General features: G+C 35.3%; 1 protein-coding gene across 2 annotated transcripts in view; it reads right to left on the bottom strand.

Annotated features, from left to right (window-relative positions):
• LOC132103446 (mannosyl-oligosaccharide 1,2-alpha-mannosidase IA) overlaps positions 1–21,545 on the bottom strand; it is a 187,603-nt gene that overhangs the window by 14,015 nt on the left and 152,043 nt on the right. The window contains exons 6-9 of one of the 2 annotated variants that reach the window (XM_059508559.1): positions 6,335–6,428; positions 3,268–3,395; positions 3,086–3,179; positions 1,593–1,708 (exon numbers count right to left, since the gene is read on the bottom strand). In XM_059508559.1, coding sequence (XP_059364542.1) covers positions 1,593–1,708; positions 3,086–3,179; positions 3,268–3,395; positions 6,335–6,428 — 432 coding nt within the window. Of the gene's footprint in view, positions 1–1,592; positions 1,709–3,085; positions 3,180–3,267; positions 3,396–6,333; positions 6,429–21,545 lie in introns of both variants that reach the window. The other variant, XM_059508560.1, reaches the window with a different exon arrangement.

Below are 21,545 nucleotides of genomic sequence, written 5' to 3'. Positions count from 1 at the left end.
TATGCATGCATGGAGAACTGAAGTCAAGCCTCATTGAGATTCTATCAGGACTCAGATACTCAAAGGTGTATAAATCTGCCAAAGACTATACGAGAAAACATCTCAAAATTATCTTCCTCTGCGTTTTTATGGTTTATACCCATCATTTGCTTTTATTCAGCGAGTCCCACACTAAACTCTTCTTTATTTGCATCATTTTTGCATCAAAACAACCTAAAAGTGAACGTGAAATCAAAATCAGAGCAAATGCATGACTATTGTGACAAACATCAACTTTCCCACCAATAAAACCTCTCGTATTGCACAAAGGACTGAATATTTGATAACATGTTTGATATTTCAACATTAGGCTTATTAAATTGGCCTTTCCTGTTTATAAATGTAATTAATATCTTTGCAGACCTCATTCTTCAAGGGAAACATTGTGTAATGAAAAGCTAATATGCTAATTAAGTGAGAATAAGTGAGAAAGTGTTCGCTCTCTCTGTTATATCTCTCCTTTAGGATCGTTATGAGCGTGAATCTAATCTTAAACTAATCTAATCAAGCTTAAATTAAAGCGTGTGATCTATTTTACACGCTCACCGCTGGCTCAGACACACATTTCTATTTCTTTATTTAATACTGAAGATCAGTAATGTGTCCCTGGAGCACAAACGCAGTCTCAAGTCTCTGGGGTATATTTGTAGCAATGACCAAAAATACATTGTATGAGTCAAAATGATTGATTTTTATTTTATGCCAATTATCATTAGGATATTAAGTAAAGATCATGTTCCATGAATATATTTGTAAATTTCCTACCGTAAATTTATCAAAACATAAGGATTCACTTGGACAACTTTAACCCTTGTGCATTGTTCAAATTCACTACCCTTTCGTTATGTTCGGGATGAAATTTCAATTCAATTTTTTTGCACAAATCTATTAATCAACTTCAGTCCTGATCAAAACTTCCAAATGTAAAAAAAAAAAAATCCAAGATTTTAACTCTTTAATTGCCAAGTTCAAAAATGATGTCACTGATTTGGGGAAAACAAAAAAACGACTATTTTCAATATAAAAGTAATTGTGGCTGGATTGTTTTTTTTTTTTTTTTTTTTACTTTTTATCACAGTCTTGGGCATGTCAAAGATTAGTAACAAGATTGGCTTTGATGCATTTTTAGTTTTTGTGCAGCATTAGATTACATTTTTTTCTCCCTCATTTATTGTTGGTGGCTGTTTTGGCCCCATTGACTTCCATTATAACAACATTTTTTGATTGCAAAGCCATGACACCATATAATCATGCATTTTTGATTGTTTGTGGTTTTCCCTTTTGGGAAGAAGTAAAATTTGTTATTTTTACAGTTGATCACTAGGTGGTACCATTAACCCTTTAGATAGGCCTGTGCAAAAAAAGCTTAGTTTCTGACTTGTATGTACTTATTTATTCAGCTTTTAGACGATGCATAAATCAAAATCTCGAAAAACTGACACTTGTGACTGGTTTTGTGCTCTAGGGTCACAAATAGCATGTGTAACTAAATTGCAAAAAAAACCCTAATAGTCAATCATACAATAAACAGTGTATGTGTGATGTTTGTGTACCTCCATGGCGCTGTAGTACATCTTCTGCGCCTCCTGATCCGTCTTGTCTGACATCAGATAGGATTTGATCAGGTACTCGTAGAAACTGTCCCCAAGACCTCCGATAGACACGTGATCTGGAATCAATAATAACACGTTCAGTATTTACAACACCAGTCCAAAGTATAGACGTCCACCAGTGAATTTATGCCCTTCACGAAAATAATTATATATTAGTAAACTATAGAAAGCAGACAACCTGCGAAACACAAGAAAATAATACATCTTTACATGTCTGAAGATGCTTTTTAAAAAAAAAAAATCTGTTTGTCACTGGCATTTATTTTGTTTTCAAGCTTTGTGAGAATGGAAAAGCATTTTGCATTAAACCAAAAAACATGATTTCACACTTTCATGATGTTTAAGTGTATTGTCTTAGATGTGCACAAGTCTATATTTTAATATTTGGAAATATTTGTGCTTTCAGAGTCTCAGTGATTAAATGTTTGACTGTTGACTGATGGGAAGGCCCACATACATGCATTATTATATGTGCCTAAACATGAACATAAAATATTACTATATGAATTATATAGTTAATATATTTTTATCATAATCATACAAATATATACATTTTATTTTATGCTGATACAATAAATGAGATCAAATAAATTAAAATATAAACATTATAAAATTTATAGTAAAAAATATATGTATATTATTGTATTATTATTATTACAATTACAAGAATTAAATATTAATTATATTATTATAATATATATTTTGACATTTATTAATAGTGTTAGAAGTGTTTAGAATCATAATAATGAATAATATATTATTATAAGTATATTGATATTTATGGTATCGTATTATATTTTAGAATTATCTAATAATTATATAACAATAATAATATAAATATATTTCTAGTAAAAGCATGTTTAATTTTAGAATACTATTATAATAAATCTAAGCATAAAATATAAATATTATAATAAAGTACTTATTATTTATTTAAAGTAATATTTATAATATAGTATAGAAATTTTAATTAACTTTATAATAATATTATATATTAAAAATTATATTATAATTATTTTGGCATTTTTAATATTGTATACTGTATTATATACTGTATAATATTTTAAAATGATATAATAATTAATATTTTTTATCATAATAAATCATATAAATATATACATTTTATATAATGCTGATATAATGAGATATAATATTTTAAAGTACTTAATATAGAAATTAATATATATATAATATTTATAAATACATAATTATATATTATTTATATTATTATAATTAATAATTTGACATTTATTAATAGTACTGTATAATATTTTGGAATCATAATATAAATTATGAATACATATATTTATATATATATATATATATATATAGTGTAGAGTATATACAAATACTGTAGTACTGATGTACTAATCTAATGCTCAGAACCATCTGCTGAATGTAAATGTATCTGAAACCACTGAGATGTTACTCACGCTGTACCCAGTTGCCGCTGACGGGACTCAGGAAGTTGGGATACAGACCGTGAGGCTTCTCGATTTTATTCAGTAGCTTTCGGATGTTCATCACCTAAAGAAAAACACAAAATCACACGGTTCATTCTCAGCCCGTATCCCGTCCTCTCAGAGTAAATCAACAGGACGGAAACGACTCTCGCCTTCTCAGTGAACAGGGGGTTTCTGGACAGTTCGGACAGGTGGACGAACTCCAGGTGCAGCGTGCCGAACTCGGCCAGGATGCTGCTGCCAGCCGATGCCCAGCCCCAACTCCAGCTGGTGCCACTGCAACAGAGAGCAGATCTGCACCGTGAACACCGTCACCCACCACAGACACACCACAGCAGCGCTCCAAACCGAGCAGAGCGGATGCCAGGGTGCTGATTATTCACTGTGCAAACAGTTTAACACAGACGTGCTAAAAGCCTTCGCTTCATCCCACATGAGAGTGTTACACAATGCCAAATCCATAATGATGCCATTAGTGACTCTACTGAAGAACAACCATAAAAATAGTATTCTTTGCACCTAGGATCATGGTTTGCACAAAAAACCTAAAGCAGTTTTCTACGTTAAAGGTTACACAGATTTAACCTGCAAACCAGCCACACAGGACACAATGAACATCATGCACACAACAAAAAACTAACATGCATGCAATTTAAGGTGTTAAATATGCATTGGTGAAAATGCATAGATTTTTTTCTTAAGTCATTTTTAATATCCTTCAGAAAAGACAAAGAGCCAAACCGCACAAGATTTTAGGATTTGTTCATGGAAAATATCTTTGGAATGGATTATTTTATTTTCCATTTAATTGGATACGTTTATTTTCCTTTCCTCTTCTGGATTTTTATTTATTTATTTGTACTGTGAAACAAGACACAAATACTGATTAAATATTTTTGTAGTGTATTTGTCTGTATGAGGTACTATTATAGTTTTTATTAGTATTTTAATTAGTTTTTATTTAAAAATTTTAGTAATTGCATTGTGCATTTTTATCATTTTAACAGTTTAATAGTTATGCATATATACATTATATATATACATTATATATATATATATATATATATATATATATATATATAGAGAGAGAGAGAGAGAGAGAGAGAGAGAGATAGGTAATAAAAACTATTTCTATGACTATACAGTTTTTTTTTATTCCAGTTTAAGTTTTAGTTATTTTAGTACATTAAGTTAAAATAAAATGAGAAATGTTTAGTTAACTACAATAATTCGGATATAAAAATACAAAATATACTGAGGTTTATGCAACAAAGTTTTGCTTCTTGTGCAAATTGATCTTTTGAGGATTTAAAGATATTTTTACTGGAAAACAAATCAAAAATACTTATTAAAAATATATTATTGTAGTGTATTTCTTGGCATGCATGAAATTATAAGATAAGTATAAAATGTTTGCTTCGCGTGCAAATTGATCTTTTTAGTTATTTTTAATCAAAATAAGACAAAATATCAGTTTAAAATAACAGTTTTTATCTGTATGCAACTATGCAAATATTTTAAGAGCAGTTTGAAAAGTATTTCCAAAGCACTTTATCCTTTGTTTTCATTAAATATCATTAAAATTTCATCTGTTGTTTAAAACGGAGACGCTTCTGCTCTTGTTTATGCTGCAGGTCTCACCCGTGCTGAATGAAAAAAAATCAACTGAAGAGAGAAAGATGGAAAGAGAGAGAAAGAGAGAGATGGAGATGCTGAATGAACTCTGAAATAAACCGCTCCAGATTCGGGGCTTCGCTCCTCCCGGTGGGATTCGTTCGGTGAAACTGGAACTAATTCACAAGATTATTTGTGTCTGCTTCTTATTGTGAGAGCGAGCCACGCACCGCTTGCCTTCTGAAGGAGCGATCAATAGCACCGATGTCTCGGGAGGAAGAGAAAAGTGGGAAAACTTTCATCGGAAAGATGAAGCGAAACCAGCACAAAACAGCTCACTGTTTGTTAAACAAAAGGCAGAAAGAGTTCACTGGTGGAAGAAATGACTTTAAGCCCATTTAATCATTCTTTGCTGGTATTAAAGAACAGAAACTGAGAAGATGCTTATGTTAAAAAATATCCCAAAATGTAAATGCTTGATTTTAAAGTCTTTTTTAAAGACGGTTTTTGCACATTTACTTTTGTTTGCATTTTATATAAAATATGCATGTAATCTCTAAAAATATAAAATATTTCTTCTTACGTTTTTTAAGTCTCTTTTGTTCACTAAGGCTGCATTTATTTGATAAAAAATACCTTAAAAATAGTAATATTGTGAAGTATTGTTGCATTTTTAAATAACAGTTTTCTATGTTAATATACATTAAAATATAATTTATTTCTGTGATGCACAGCTGTATTTTCAGCATCATTACTCCAGTCTTCAGAAATCAGTCTAATACGCTGCTCAAGAAACATTTCTGATTATTATCAATGTTGAAAACAGTCGTGCTGCACAATATTTTTGTGGAAATCATGATGCATTTTATTTTTCAAGATTCTTTGATCAATAGAACTCCTTTGTAACAATATATAAATGTCTTTACTGTTACTTTGGATTAATTTAATGCATTCTTGCTGAATAAAAGAAAAGCACTGATTTCTTTAAAAAGGTCTTTTCCACGTAAATATGAAGCAGCACGACTGTTTTCAACACTGATAATAATCAGAAATGTTTCTTGAGCAGCAAATCAGCCTATAAGAATGATTTCTGAAGATCATGTGACACTGAAGACTGGAGACACTGAAGAATGCTGAAAATACAGCGGAGCATCACAGGAATAAATTACAGTTTACTATATATTCACATAGAAAACATTATTTTAAATTGTAATAATATTTTACAATTTTTTGATCGAATCAATGCAGCCTTGGTGAGCAGAAGAGACTTGTACACTGACCGGTAGTGTAAATGTCATAATAAGAGCACGTTCTCAGTGACGTGTGTACGTTCTGTGTCATCTTGACTAACCTGAGCATCACACCGGAGCCCTCTTTCTCCCAGCCCATCTGTAGGACTGGCTCCTGTTACTCATCTAACTGGAATTAGCGTGAGAGTCAGTTAATTAAATTTGCCTGCAGCTGTCAAAGCGAGCCGGTGGGCTAATGGAAGCCAGGTGGGCGGCAGGAGTGCCAGAAAACATCTCTTTCTCTCAGAGAGTGAGAAAGATATTTGAGACATATGGCTTTGTGAATGGATGCTGGGAGCTGCGTCAGATGCTCACCTGCCCAGGTTAATGACTCCTCTGGGAATACCGGTGGGCGTGTTGAAGGCGGGTAACAACTTCTCGCCAAGTTCAACCACTTTCTGCTTAAATATCTGAAAGACAAAACAGAGGAGAACAATGCAAACTAAACCTGCAGGGTAGCATACACATCTCTAAAGTGCTTCTTCACAATCAGACATGCACATGCTTTCTCAATGCTCATGCATTTAAAGGGCTCATATTCTGCACATTTGCAGTGTTTTCCTCCAATGCAATCCATTTATAATGTTAGTCAGGTTTCTTGCACACAGGTACAGTACATTGGTTCAGTGCATCGACTGATAACATTTTTTTACTGATGCTTTTAAAAAGAAAAGAAATCACTACTTTTATTCATCAAGGATGCATTAAATTAATCAAAAGTGGCAGTAAAGACTCCTTCTATTGAAGGCTGGAGTAGTGATGCTGAATAATCAGCTTTGATCACAGAAATAAATTACATTTTACTATATATTCGAATAGAGAATAGCTGTTTTAAATTGTAATAATATTTCACAATTTTACTGTTTTTACTGTATTTTTTATCAAATAAGTGCAGCTTTGCTGAGCATACAAGACTGTTCAAAAATGAAACAAAAATTCTTACTATCCACAAACTTGTAGTGCAAGAAAAGTATGCAAAACAAATATGCAATGATAAACATTTTAAATACATTGTTGTTGTACGTCTTCAACATGTTGCATATTAGAGTTGCATAAAAAACTATGTATACATGTATTTAACAATTACAAACCAACAATAATCATTAAATAAGGAAGAAAATTATTTCGGCTGTCTGAAGTGCAAAAAATACTTGCACTAGAGCTTATTTATATTTCATGTCCAACTGCAATACTTCTCAAATAAACCCAAAATGGACTTTCAAAACTTCTTGAACCCAAAGACAAACCAGTTTAACATCCATTAAGCACCAGCATCTTCTGTGGCAAGGTCATCTTCAAAAGTGAATGAAACTCAACATAGTGCAGCAGAATGAAACCGAGTACAGAACACTGAGATCTCAAGACATGTTTTAACACTTATGATGGCAATAACACATAAAGATGGCTGGAAATATGGTTGATGACAGAGATATATCCCTCCAAGCTCTTTTTAGTGCTGCTTGCTATGGCAAGCATCACTATTATTGCTATGATTTAGGTTGAGGGATTTTAACAAACCTCTAAATAAAAGTATTAAACTTTAGAGTGTAACTCGTCCCATATCAGACTTATGATTTTCACCTGGTGGGCAACAAAACGGTTGTAAAAAATCTCATAGACTTCTACTTAAGAAGGCAACAGACTTGAATACCACAAGACTCTTCTCACTTGATACAGTAAAAGCACATAGCAACCCCTTAGAAAACCTTAGCAACGGAACAGGAACGCCCAGGCAACAACGATAACACCTTAACAACATGAGGTCAACACATATATATGTGTGTGTGTCTGTGTATACATGGTGCAATTTGTGAAGAAAAAAACTGTGGGGTGGGGGGATGGGGAGGTGGATTGCTTTTGAAAACTTTTTATGAAATGTTTTTAATATGACAGAAACTGTATTTAACGTGATCACAGTTTAAGAAAAGCATTGTACATTAAGCCTATTAATTGTAAAGATTTAATTTCAATGGTTATTCAAACAACGAATTAATTAGCTATAGAGAGAAAGTGAGCAAAGAACACATTGGAGCTTTTTGAAACTCTGAATTAGTTAAACCATTGTCGCAAAATGATTCACTATTTCGAAGCACTCCAATGATCGATCGTTTCAATGCGCTCGAATCAAGTATCACAAATCATTTGATTCAATACGAACTTCAAAGCGTGTATCGCGAATCATTTGATTCCTTCAAAGCGTGTATCGCGAATCATTTGATTCAGATCGGGACTTCAGCCGCGTATCGCGAATCATTTGATTCAGATCGGGACTTCTAAATCATTTGATTCAGATCGGGACTTCAAAATCATTTGATTCAGATCGGGACTTCAAAATCATTTGATTCAGATCGGCACTTCAAAGCGCGTATCGCGAATCATTTGATTCAGATCGGGACTTCAAAAACATTTGATTCAGATCGGGACTTCAAAATCATTTGATTCAGATCGGGACTTCAAAGCGCGTATCGCGAATCATTTGATTCAGATCGGGACTTCAAAGCGCGTATCGCTAATCATTTGATTCAGATCGGGACTTCAAAGCGAGTATCGCAAATCATTTGATTCAGATCGGGACTTCAAAGCGAGTATCGCGAATCATTTGATTCAGATCGGGACTTCAAAGCGCGTATCGCAAATCATTTGATTCAGATCGGGACTTCAAAATCATTTGATTCAGATCGGGACTTCAAAATCATTTGATTCAGATCGGGACTTCAAAGCGTGTATTGCGAATCATTTGATTCAGATCGGGACTTCAAAATCATTTGATTCAGATCGGGACTTCAAAGCGCGTATTGCGAATCATTTGATTCAGATCGGGACTTCAAAATCATTTGATTCAGATCGGGACTTCAAAGCGCGTATCATGAATCATTTGATTCAGATCGGGACTTCAAAGCGCGTATCGCGAATCATTTGATTCAGATCGGGACTTCAAAGTGCGTATCGCGAATCATTTGATTCAGATCGGGACTTCAAAGCGCGTATCGCGAATCATTTGATTCAGATCGGGACTTCAAAATAATTTGATTCAGATCGGGACTTCAAAATCATTTGATTCAGATCGGGACTTCAAAGCGCATATCGCGAATCATTTGATTCAGATAGGGACTTCAAAGCGAGTATTGCGAATCATTTGATTCAGATCCGGACTTCTAAATCATTTGATTCAGATCGGGACTTCAAAATCATTTTATTCAGATCGGGACTTCAAAATCATTTGATTCAGATCGGGACTTCAAAGCGCGTATCGCGAATCATTTGATTCAGATAGGGACTTCAAGACGAGTATCGCGAATCATTTGATTCAGATCGGGACTTCAAAGTGCGTATCGCGAATCATTTGATTCAGATCGGGACTTCAAAATAATTTGATTCAGATCGGGACTTCAAAATCTTTTGATTCAGATCGGGACTTCAAATCGCGTATCGTAAATCATTTGATTCAGATCGGGACTTCAAAGCGCGTATCGCGAATCATTTGATTCAGATCGGGACTTCAAAGAGCGTATCGCGAATCATTTGATTCAGATCGGGACTTCAAAATCATTTGATTCAGATCGGGACTTCAAAGCAAGTATCGCGAATCATTTGATTCAGATCAGGACTTCAAAGCGTGTATCGCGAATCATTTGATTCAGATCAGGACTTCAAAATCATTTGATTCAGATCGGGACTACAAAATCATTTGATTTAGATCGGGACTTCAAAGCGCGTATCGCGAATCATTTGATTCAGATCAGGACTTCAAAATCATTTGATTCAGATCGGGACTACAAAATCATTTGATTCAGATCGGGACTTCAAAATCATTTGATTCAGATAGGGACTTCAAGACGAGTATCGCGAATCATTTGATTCAGATCGGGACTTCAAAGCGCGTATCGCGAATCATTTGATTCAGATCGGGACTTCAAAATAATTTGATTCAGATCGGGACTACAAAATCATTTGATTCAGATCGGGACTTCAAAATCATTTGATTCAGATCGGGACTTCAAATCGCGTATCGTAAATCATTTGATTCAGATCGGGACTTCAAAGCGTGTATTGCGAATCATTTGATTCAGATCGGGACTTCAAAGCGCGTATCGCAAATCATTTGATTCAGATCGGGACTTCAAAATCATTTGATTCAGATCGGGACTTCAAAGCGAGTATCGCGAATCATTTGATTCAGATCAGGACTTCAAAGCGTGTATCGCGATTTGATTCAGATCAGGACTTTAAAATCATTTGATTCAGATCGGGACTACAAAATCATTTGATTTAGATCGGGACTTCAAAGCGCGTATCGCGAATCATTTGATTCAGATCAGGACTTCAAAATCATTTGATTCAGATCGGGACTACAAAATCATTTGATTCAGATCGGGACTTCAAAATCATTTGATTCAGATAGGGACTTCAAGACGAGTATCGCGAATCATTTGATTCAGATCGGGACTTCAAAGCGCGTATCGCGAATCATTTGATTCAGATCGGGACTTCAAAATAATTTGATTCAGATCGGGACTTCAAAATCTTTTGATTCAGATCGGGACTTCAAATCGCGTATCGTAAATCATTTGATTCAGATCGGGACTTCAAAGCGCGTATCGCGAATCATTTGATTCAGATCGGGACTTCAAAGTGCGTATCGCGAATCATTTGATTCAGATCGGGACTTCAAAATCATTTGATTCAGATCGGGACTTCAAAGCGAGTATCGCGAATCATTTGATTCAGATCAGGACTTCAAAGCGTGTATCGCGAATCATTTGATTCAGATCAGGACTTCAAAATCATTTGATTCAGATCGGGACTACAAAATCATTTGATTTAGATCGGGACTTCAAAGCGCGTATCGCGAATCATTTGATTCAGATCAGGACTTCAAAATCATTTGATTCAGATCGGGACTACAAAATCATTTGATTCAGATCGGGACTTCAAAATCATTTGATTCAGATCAGGACTTCAAAGCGTGTATCGCGAATCATTTGATTCAGATCAGGACTTCAAAATCATTTGATTCAGATCGGGACTACAAAATCATTTGATTCAGATCGGGACTTAAAAATCATTTGATTCAGATCGGGACTTCAAAACGCGTATCGCAAATCATTTGATTCAGATCGGGACTTCAAATCGCGTATCGCGAATCATTTGATTCAGATCGGGACTTCTAAATCATTTGATTCAGATCGGGACTTTAAAATCATTTGATTCAGATCGGGACTTCAAAATCATTTGATTCAGATCGGGACTTCAAAGCGCGTATCGCGAATCATTTGATTCAGATCGGGACTTCAAAATCATTTGATTCAGATCGGGACTTCAAAGCGCGTATCGCGAATCATTTGATTCAGATCGGGACTTCAAAGCGCGTATCGCAAATTATTTGATTCAGATCGGGACTTCAAAGCGCGTATCGCGAATCATTTGATTCAGATCGGGACTTCAAAATCATTTGATTCAGATCGGGACTTCAAAATCATTTGATTCAGATCGGGACTTCAAAGCGCGTATCGCGAATCATTTGATTCAGATCGGGACTTCAAAGCGAGTATCGTGAATCATTTGATTCAGATCGGGACTTCAAAGCGCGTATCGCAAATCATTTAATTCAGATCGGGACTTCAAAATCATTTGATTCAGATCAGTACTTCAAAGCGCGTATCGCGAATCATTTGATTCAGATCGGGACTTCAAAATCATTTGATTCAGATCGGGACTTCAAAATTGGCAAAGTTGGCGCCCTGCACAAGCACACAGACACTGTTAATACACATGCAGTTAATCAAATGAAACAATACACATTTTAATGCTATAAAAGTGTGCACATTGAGAGAAACAGCAGATGTTCATGGTAACAACTTCTTTAACTTGAGGAAACACTGCTAATACACATATACATTTGTTAATAAAGTAAAACAAAAACATGCATGTTTTAATGCTAGTGAATAAAAGGAAACGATCCACTCGAAAGCCTCTGCTCATCATGACAGGACCTGGATCAGTGAGCTGAGTCTCTGGCCGATGATGTCATTTCCAGGGAGGCATGTTGTACACGCCCCCGTCTCTAGGCTCCACCCCATGTCAAAACAGTGCCACAAAGCGAGATGCGCAGAAAAATGAAGCGCAAAGGGAAAAAGGCGTCGCAAGCTCAAACTAGACTGACACGTAAAATAAAAGCAGCGTCGCAAATAAATTAATAGATATGACCATGGAAAATATGTATTGCAAAATCATTGCTTTCGCGCTGTTTCATTTATGTTTTGCAGTAGTTTATTTTTTGATTGCAAAAAGCACATTTATTTTCCTCAATACTTTAATTTTAGTTTGCAAAAACTAAACTCATGTAATTTTTTTGCATATAAATGCGGCATTATTTTGACTCCATAGGAACTTCAAAGCATGTACCGCAAATCATTTGATTCAGATCAGGACATCGGAGCGGGTTCGCGGGATGTTTTTATATATAGTAATATATAATAATTCAACAGAGGCAGGGATACATAGGGTTGGGGTTGGGTGAAATCACCAGCAGAAGGTCAAGCTTCAGCCTCTTCAGAAGCACTGGGTTTTAGAGAGATATGATGGCCTCTCTGCTATAATGAGGGCAGCACATCCCATGCTTAATGCATTTGTGCAGCGCGAAATGAGGGCTGAGATGAGAAGGACAGGAGAAGAGCAACCTGATTGGCCCCCTGCACTCGTGTCAGAGAGATCACTAATGACCCATAGCTGGAGACACCGACTCCATCAGAATCCCATCTCTGAGGCTTCACCTGCCAGAGTATGACACACTAACACTGCCTCCAAAAATAAAACTCCTGTCATTATTTACTCGCCCTCATGTGGTTCCAGATGCATGCATGCATTTTTTCATCCATGAAGATGTTTTAAAATAAAGTTGAATTGAGCTGATTTCTTTAAGGCTCCAAAATGATTATAAAGCATCATAAAAGTAATGCATATGACTTATGCAATAAGCTAAAAAAAGGTTAAATATTTATTTTTAAACTACTGACATATGACATTTGAAAATAGTATTTTTGTGAACGTTTCGTGACTAGAAACTTAAACCTCTGTAACTTTTTTTAAACGTTATCTTACCTTTTTTTATTTTGAAAAGTAATCTGTCAAGTGTCTTTTTTAAAAAGAGAACAAACCTGTATTTCAAAAGTTAATTTACAACATTTTAAGTTGGAATTTAACTTGTAATCCAAAGTAAATAATTATTTTTATGGCTAAAATTTCAATGTGTTCCTCAAACAAACTTACATATGAGCTTTGAAGACTTGCAATATAAAGCATACATTATATCGACTACAATTGTGGTGCATTAATGGTGCATTTTGGTAGTAAAAAACAGAGTCATGTGAACTAAAAAAAATAAAAATAAATAATGACAGAAATTGCATTCTGGGCAAACTACTGACAGAAGAACCCTGATTGTCATGGGAAATTTGCAGTATTGATCCAGGATGGCAGCAGACAGCGCAAACATTTCACTTTCAGTCTGAACACAAAAAAGCCCACAATTTTCTGCAGTGAAGACATCCAACTGCAAAAGAAAAACAGACATGGGCAAAGAAACTCCAGCCTGGAGTTAATATTTAATTTTCATCTGAGGAAACATGCTCAGGAGGACGGGCAGCTCTCAGGTCATCTGTATGCACATGACCTTTGACCTCTCATCATCAGCATCTCCTCAAATCGTGTACAGCAGTAGAGACATTTTCAACTTAATTACAGGATGCTTATGCATAGCTCAACTACAAATGACTTTTTAAAGGCCATTTATTGTCGAATAACATCAGATTGAAGGCTTCTCCTCCAGAAAACAAACAGGTGTGGAGGAAAAAGCCCTAAATGATCAGCTTCCACGAGGAATGACTGATGCAGCTGAATAAATGACTCTGGGACATCGTTTGCTGCAACGAATACAAAGACAGAAGCAGCTTTGTGAAACGTCCACATGTTAATGAAGTGGATGAAAGAAAATGAAAAACACATCAAACAGAGTTGTTTATGGAGTGCTGACTTTAGTAATCAAAAACAACGATTGCTCTCTGACTTTATCAAGAGTTCAATTAAAAGCAATTCAGATTGTCTGTCCAGGACGAAGACTTCGGCTTGAGTTATTTCAACAACAGAAGAAACATTACATATAAAATAAACATTTCTATGACCTGACAGATTAGTACTGTTATTATTTTTTCTAATTATTATAGTTAATATCAGGCATTACATAATAATAGAATAATAAAAAAAACACACGCATGACAGTGAGACTTTCAAAGCCTTGATTTTAGTTTAGTTTCAGTCATTGACATTAAGAATACTTATGTTGTGCAGCTATGAAGCACTATTATGGACTCCACATGAACCTGTCGTAGAAGGTCTGCTTGAAGTTTGAGCTTTAAAACATCACACCTTTCCCATCATCCCCTTCTAGCCGAGATACATCCGGTGCATTTCTCTTCCACCTTCCCTCACACGTCCATCCGTCAGATGCTTTCACCGGAGCTCTTTTAACAAGGCTGCAAAAAGGCTGGAGTCAGGCAGACTGTCAGCTTCGATTTCTGCGATTTAGCAAACAGCATGAAGCGTCTGCTGTGACTCTCAGACGAACCTCAGTATGATCATTCAGCTGCATCTTCAGGAGTGTTTTACTGTCAACTGTCATTACAATGTCATTTATGGAAGTTATTTATTATTAACATACTGTACTAACTGTATATGCAAAATGTGCATAATAATTATAAAAGCATGAGCAAAGTGCTGTTTTCAGAAATATTATAGACTATAGCATTTAATTAATGTCAACTACCCAATCATTATTTAAAAAAATTTAAATAGTGTTTGTGTATTTATCTTTCTTGAAAAAATGACTACAGACACACACACACACACACACACACACAAACACACACATACAGAAAAAAATTATTAATAATAATAAAAATGTGGATAAAAGGATTACAGTGGGATATATATGTATATGTAAATTACTTATATATTATTATATATAATACAAATATAATTTTTTTCACAGTACAGTGTATTTACCATCCTTAAAAACAATATCAATTTACTGAAGAAGAAAAATGCATAACGTCTTAGGAAAATATATAATACTACTACCACTACTAACAAAAACAACAGTTATATATATATATATATATATATATATATATATATATAAAAATATTTTACACACACTATATATAGAAAAATGTTTATATATAGTAACAAAGATTATATAATTTCACATGATCAAAAACTATTAAAAAACATTTTTTCCTCATGTTTTCATAATAATTATGCAGATATTCAAGCATAAACCTCTCAGTGTGGTTATGCTTCAAACTAGAATAAAAACAATTTGCCAAAAACAAACTTAATTCAAAACATGTTAATATCTCAAGCAATATTTCTTCTCCTGTAAACTGATCTGGTTTTTAAGGATGTTTAGATATATATTCTGGGGGAAAAAATGACAAAGACTATTTTTTTGCACTAATAGTGGCCTTTAGCTGTCGTCCGTCTCCTCCAGTGGCTGTAATTGGCGCTCTGCTTCAGTGGAGAAGCTCTCAGACGCGGTTATGGAAAAAAAGGGAACCAAAAATCCACCCGAGCTGAATTCCTGAGGGACGATAGCTTGGGTTTTCCATGGAGAGACGCACTAGACTACAGAGGGAAGGAAATGCCAGCGTTGTTGTGAGCTGCTGAAGTGTAATTATGGCTGCTGTATTACAGGCACGAAAAAGCCTCGGGAAGCCGTTCTGATGACTACAGCACAAAAGCCTCATACGCACATTACCCACCAGCCTCTTCAGCTAGGGCCAAATGTCTGTGGTTTACTCAACAAAGACACAGAAAAAAAAGAGAAATGTGACTGGAACAAATAACAAGACAGGAAATAGGAGAGAAACTCATACAGAGTTCTGGCATGAAACTCTAGATGGAGCAGTCCGATAGGTCTGCTAATGACATCATCATCACATGGCGCAGCTGATTGGTTCTCTCCTGTATTGGTAGCCAATGAGCTCGCTGCTCAACATTCATGACTAGAGCTTGCTGTAGCAGTGCAGCTAGCTTCAGAAACCCTCCACCTTCCCCAGCTCCACCTGTATAGATCTTCTACGAGGATGCATGTATGCTATTTCATGCATGTTATATTTGCAGCAGATATATTTGTTGTTGCATGTTGTGGATGTATTGGCATATTAACGTGCGTTTCCATCTCTGGCATCAGTAACTGAACACTAATGCTTCTAGATGATTCTGTATCCACAGCACTAGCCCAGAAACAAAACCGAAACAATAAAAGACTGAGCGTAAACTGTAGAGCAATGAGGACGAGTCTGGTCTGATTGTCCAAACTACATTCACTTACACAGATCTCAAAGTGAGTTTAAGTTCAGACATCTTCAGTCTGGCCCATTGAAGTGACAGATCCTGGTGACAGAATTCATATTGTACACATCTCTTCTCTATATCACACATTCAGAGTGGATTTGAACACAGGTCTGCCATGAAAAAACAGATGCAAAAACTCATGCACCACTACAGTGGAAATCAATATATGAGAGTGAAAGAGTAAAAAACTAAACACATGAAACTAGAACTACTAATCGGTTACCAAAGACAACAATCGATTTTACATTTCAGCATCATTACACACCAATATTTGACCAAAGGTGTTGAGATTGACCAATCAGAATTAATTATAAGAGAGTGCATGTAAAACGCAGTAAAAATAATATTGTTTTGTCTAATTTTCCAGAAAAAAATCTAAATGTTCTTAAATTTATTTACAAATATTTGCCAATGCAATAAGATGCTGGTTTATTATATATATATATATATATATATATATATATATATATATATATTTTTTTTTTTTTAAATGCAAATTATTTACATTAAATTATTATATTATAACTATCATAAATTATAATATTATAATTATAATAAATACATTGTACATATTATAATATAAAATAAATATTTGGTGTATATATATACACCCACTATAATAACTATTATACTGTACAAAAAAAATCTACATAAAAATCTACATTCAAAAAGAAAATATAGCATGTTTCTCATTAAGAAAAAAAAAACTTTTTAAATTATTATTATTGTAATGCATAAGAAAATTCTAACATATTTTTAAAAAATCTGACCAAAGTCACCTCCCATATGGTTTATACTTCAAACAAAAATATGCCAGTGCGATAAGACAAAACACACTCCAGATGCGTTCTCTTACAACAGCACTGAGGATATTTCGAGTATTATTTCTGCAGTGCATGAGCTGATAAATCATAATTGCAGCTCTAGATCCAGGTAAACATTTATTAAGCTCCACCTGATGTTCTGACCGACTCCTCAGGTTCATTATTGCAGATGGTTGTGTTGTAAAGCAGCGGTGGCACTGTGTGTATGTGTGTGTGGTGCATTAAGCAGATATCGCACAGGTGACGCATGGCTTTGATGTAGCAGCAGAACAAAGCCACCTCGCCACACGGATCCATCCGCCGCATGTTTACCAGCTTGTACATCTCGAGTCTTTGTTCTCAGTGACGTTCGGGCTCAACATGGGGTGCATTATTCATGCTGTTACGTGACAGCTAAAACTTTATTTCAGCGCTCAAGAAGAGAATCAGATAAATTAGACCAAAATATTTTTAAGAAAATTAAGCCTGTTTAAGCCCCTTTCTCGTCGTTTTATTGCAGTAAAAGATTCGGATATTATTTTAGTATATATATATATCACTATAGTAATTTTTGTACTACATGTCATGTATGCTATATATATATATATATATATATATATATATATATATATATAGCATACATATACTTATACACACACACATCTTACTATCACTCTCTGTTTTTTAAAGTGGTAAAATATAACTTAATTCACACCATATTTCTGGTATTATCGATCAATCTTATCAGACTAACTTTGATCGTTCACTTTTATTTTATATCCGTGAGTGCAGTACACCTGCAAAGCGTTAGCACTCGTTAGCTTGTCATTAGCGTTTTCATTCGAACCTATCACTCTTTTCTTTTCTCCTCTCCCTCGCTCCAGTTTTTCACAAGTTCATCAAACAACCGCAGTAAGAATATTTCATCAAGCACGGTGAGTAATGGCTTCTCCTATCATTGTTACTTGCACCTCTTGCCACATGTACAGTTTATCTATCTCTGTCGCTGATGAGGGATTCACATGTGATAAATGCAGGGAAATAGTTAGGCTGACAGAGAAGATTTCAGAATTAGAGACACGCAACTGGGTGACGGTGAGGCAGCGTAGTCGTGGGTCAAAACACCGCTCTTCTGTTCCGATCAAAACATTAAACAGGTTCTCCCCACTCAGTGATGCACCCACTGAGAAACCTGATGAAAGTGCTCTAGTTATTGGTGATTCTATTGTACGGAACGTGAATATAGAGACACCAGCCACCATAGTCAAATGTTTACCGGGAGCCAGAGCGCCTGACATCTTGGCAAATTTAAAAGTGCTGGCTAATGCTAAACGTAAATACAGTAAGATTGTTATTCATGCCGGCGCTAATGATGTTCGACTTCGCCAGTCGGAGATCACTAAAAATAACATTAAAGAGGTGTGTGAACTTGCAAGCATGATGTCAGACACTGTAATATGCTCTGGTCCCCTCCTTGCTTACCATGGTGACGAGATGCATAGCAGATTGTCATCACTCAATGGCTGGATGTCTAAGTGGTGCCCACAAAATAACATAGGTTTCATAGACAATTGGACGAGCTTTTGGGGCAGACCTGACCTGTTTAAAAGAGATGGTCTTCATCCCTCCTGGGGTGGCGCCACTCTTCTCTCTAGAAATATGGCAAATAGTCTTAGTGTTTATACTTGACTAACTGGGGCCCAGGTCAGGAAGCAGACAGACTGGCTAAACCGACCGTCTGCTAGCTGCCTCCCGTCACAGAGGTCAGTTAATTCTCAGCACATAGAGACTTTTTCACCTAGATATCACACTATAGAGACTGTGTCTGTTCCCCGAACTAGAAAATACAAAAAACGTCCAAACCAAGTTAAGATTAACAATTTAATTGAGGTTCAACAAATAAAAAACAGAAGCAATATGGATAAACAAATGATAAAGCTTGGCTTATTGAATATCAGATCCCTTTCTACGAAAACACTTTTTGTAAATAATATGTTCACTGATCATAATATAGATGTACTCTGTTTGACAGAAACCTGGCTAAAACCTGATGATTACATTATTTTAAATGAGTCCACCCCCCAAGATTACTGTTATAAACATGAGCCGTGTCTAAAAGGCAAAGGTGGAGGTGTTGCTTCAATTTATAACAACGTTTTCAGGATTTCTCAGAGGGCAGGCTACAATTATAACTCGTTTGAAGTAATGGTGCTTCATATAACATTATCCAGAGAAACAAATGTTAATGATAAATCCCCTGTTATGTTTGTACTGGCTACTGTATACAGGCCACCAGGGCACCATACAGACTTTATTAAAGAGTTTGGTGATTTTACATCCGAGTTAGTTCTGGCTGCAGATACAGTTTTAATAGTTGGTGATTTTAATATCCATGTTGATAATGAAAACGATGCATTGGGATCAGCATTTATAGACATTCTGAACTCTATTGGTGTTAGACAACACGTTTCAGGACCTACTCATTGTCGAAATCATACTCTAGATTTAATACTGTCACATGGAATTGATGTTGATGGTGTTGAAATTATTCAGCCAAGTGATGATATCTATCTCAACTGCTATTTGTACCCAAAAATACACATGAATTAGACGAAATTACTGACAACATGGGCACTATTTTCTCTAATACATTAGAAGCTGTTGCCCCCATCAAATTGAAAAAGGTTAGAGAAAAACGTACTGTGCCATGGTATAACAGTAATACTCACTCTCTCAAGAAAGTAACTCGTAGTCTTGAACGCAAATGGAGAAAAACTAACTTGGAAGTTTTTAAAATTGCATGGAAAAACAGTATGTCCAGGTATAGACAGGCTCTAAAAACTGCTAGGGCAGAGCATATCCACAAACTCATTGAAAATAACCAAAACAATCCAAGGTTTTTATTTAGCGCAGTGGCTAAATTAACAAATTACCAGACGCCACCTGATTCAAATATTCCACCAACGTTAAATAGTAATGACTTTATGAATTTCTTCACTGATAAAATAGATAACATTAGAAATACAATAGCGAATGTAGATTCTACAGCGTCTAACACTTCAGTTTCATCCATCGCACCCAAAGATAAACTGCAGTGCTTTACAAATATAGGACAGGAAGAGCTAAATAAACTTCTGTAATCACTGTATCTAAACCAACAACATGTTTATTAGATCCTGTACCCACTAAATTACTAAAAGAGCTGTTACCTGTAGCCGAAGAACCGCTTCTCAATATCATTAACTCATCGTTATCTTTAGGTCACGTCCCAAAACCATTCAAGCTGGCGGTTATCAAGCCTCTTATTAAGAAACCAAAACTAGATCCTAGTGTACTGGCAAATTATAGGCCTATTTCAAATCTTCCATTTATGTCTAAAATTTTAGAAAAAGTTGTGTCTGCTCAATTGAGCACCTTCCTGCATAAAAATGATCTGTATGAAGAATTTCAGTCAGGTTTTAGGCCCCACCATAGCACAGAAACTGCACTTGTTAAAATTACAAATGACCTGCTTCTTGCGTCAGATCAAGGCTGCATCTCATTTCTAGTCTTACTTGATCTTAGTGCTGCGTTCAACACCATAGATCATGACATACTCATAGATCGATTACAAAACTATACAGGTATTCAAGGGCAGGCTCTAAGATGGTTTAGATCCTACCTGTCCGATCGCTACCATTTTGTTTACTTAAATGGGGTGTCATCTCATTTATCATCAGTAAAATATGGAGTGCCACAAGGATCCGTCCTAGGTCCCCTTCTATTTTCAATATACATGTTGCCCCTTGGTAATATTATTAGAAAATACGGAATTAGCTTCCACTGTTATGCTGATGATACTCAGCTATATATCTCAACAAGACCAGATGAAACTTCCCAATTATCTAAGCTAACAGAGTGTGTTAAAAATGTAAAAGATTGGATGACAAATAATTTTCTCCAATTAAATTCGGATAAGACAGAGATATTAATTATTGGACCAAAAAACACCACACAGAATCTTGTAGATTACAATCTGCAACTAGACGGATGTACTGTTACTTCCTCTACAGTCAGAAATCTGGGTGTTATATTGGACAGCAATTTGTCTTTTGAAAATCATATTTCCAATGTTACAAAAACCGCATTCTTCCATCTTAGAAACATTGCCAAGCTACGAAACATGTTATCTGTTTCTGATGCAGAAAAGCTAGTTCATGCTTTCATGACCTCTAGACTGGACTATTGTAATGCACTTCTAGGTGGTTGTCCTGCTTCGTCAATAAACAAGCTACAGGTAGTCCAAAATGTAGCAGCTAGAGTCCTTACCAG

Source organism: Carassius carassius, chromosome 24 (genome assembly GCF_963082965.1).
Source record: "Carassius carassius chromosome 24, fCarCar2.1, whole genome shotgun sequence".
NCBI classification, from domain to species: domain Eukaryota; kingdom Metazoa; phylum Chordata; class Actinopteri; order Cypriniformes; family Cyprinidae; genus Carassius; species Carassius carassius.
The sequence above is the reverse complement of the archived record's forward strand: the minus strand, read 5'-3'. Positions and strand labels throughout refer to the sequence as shown.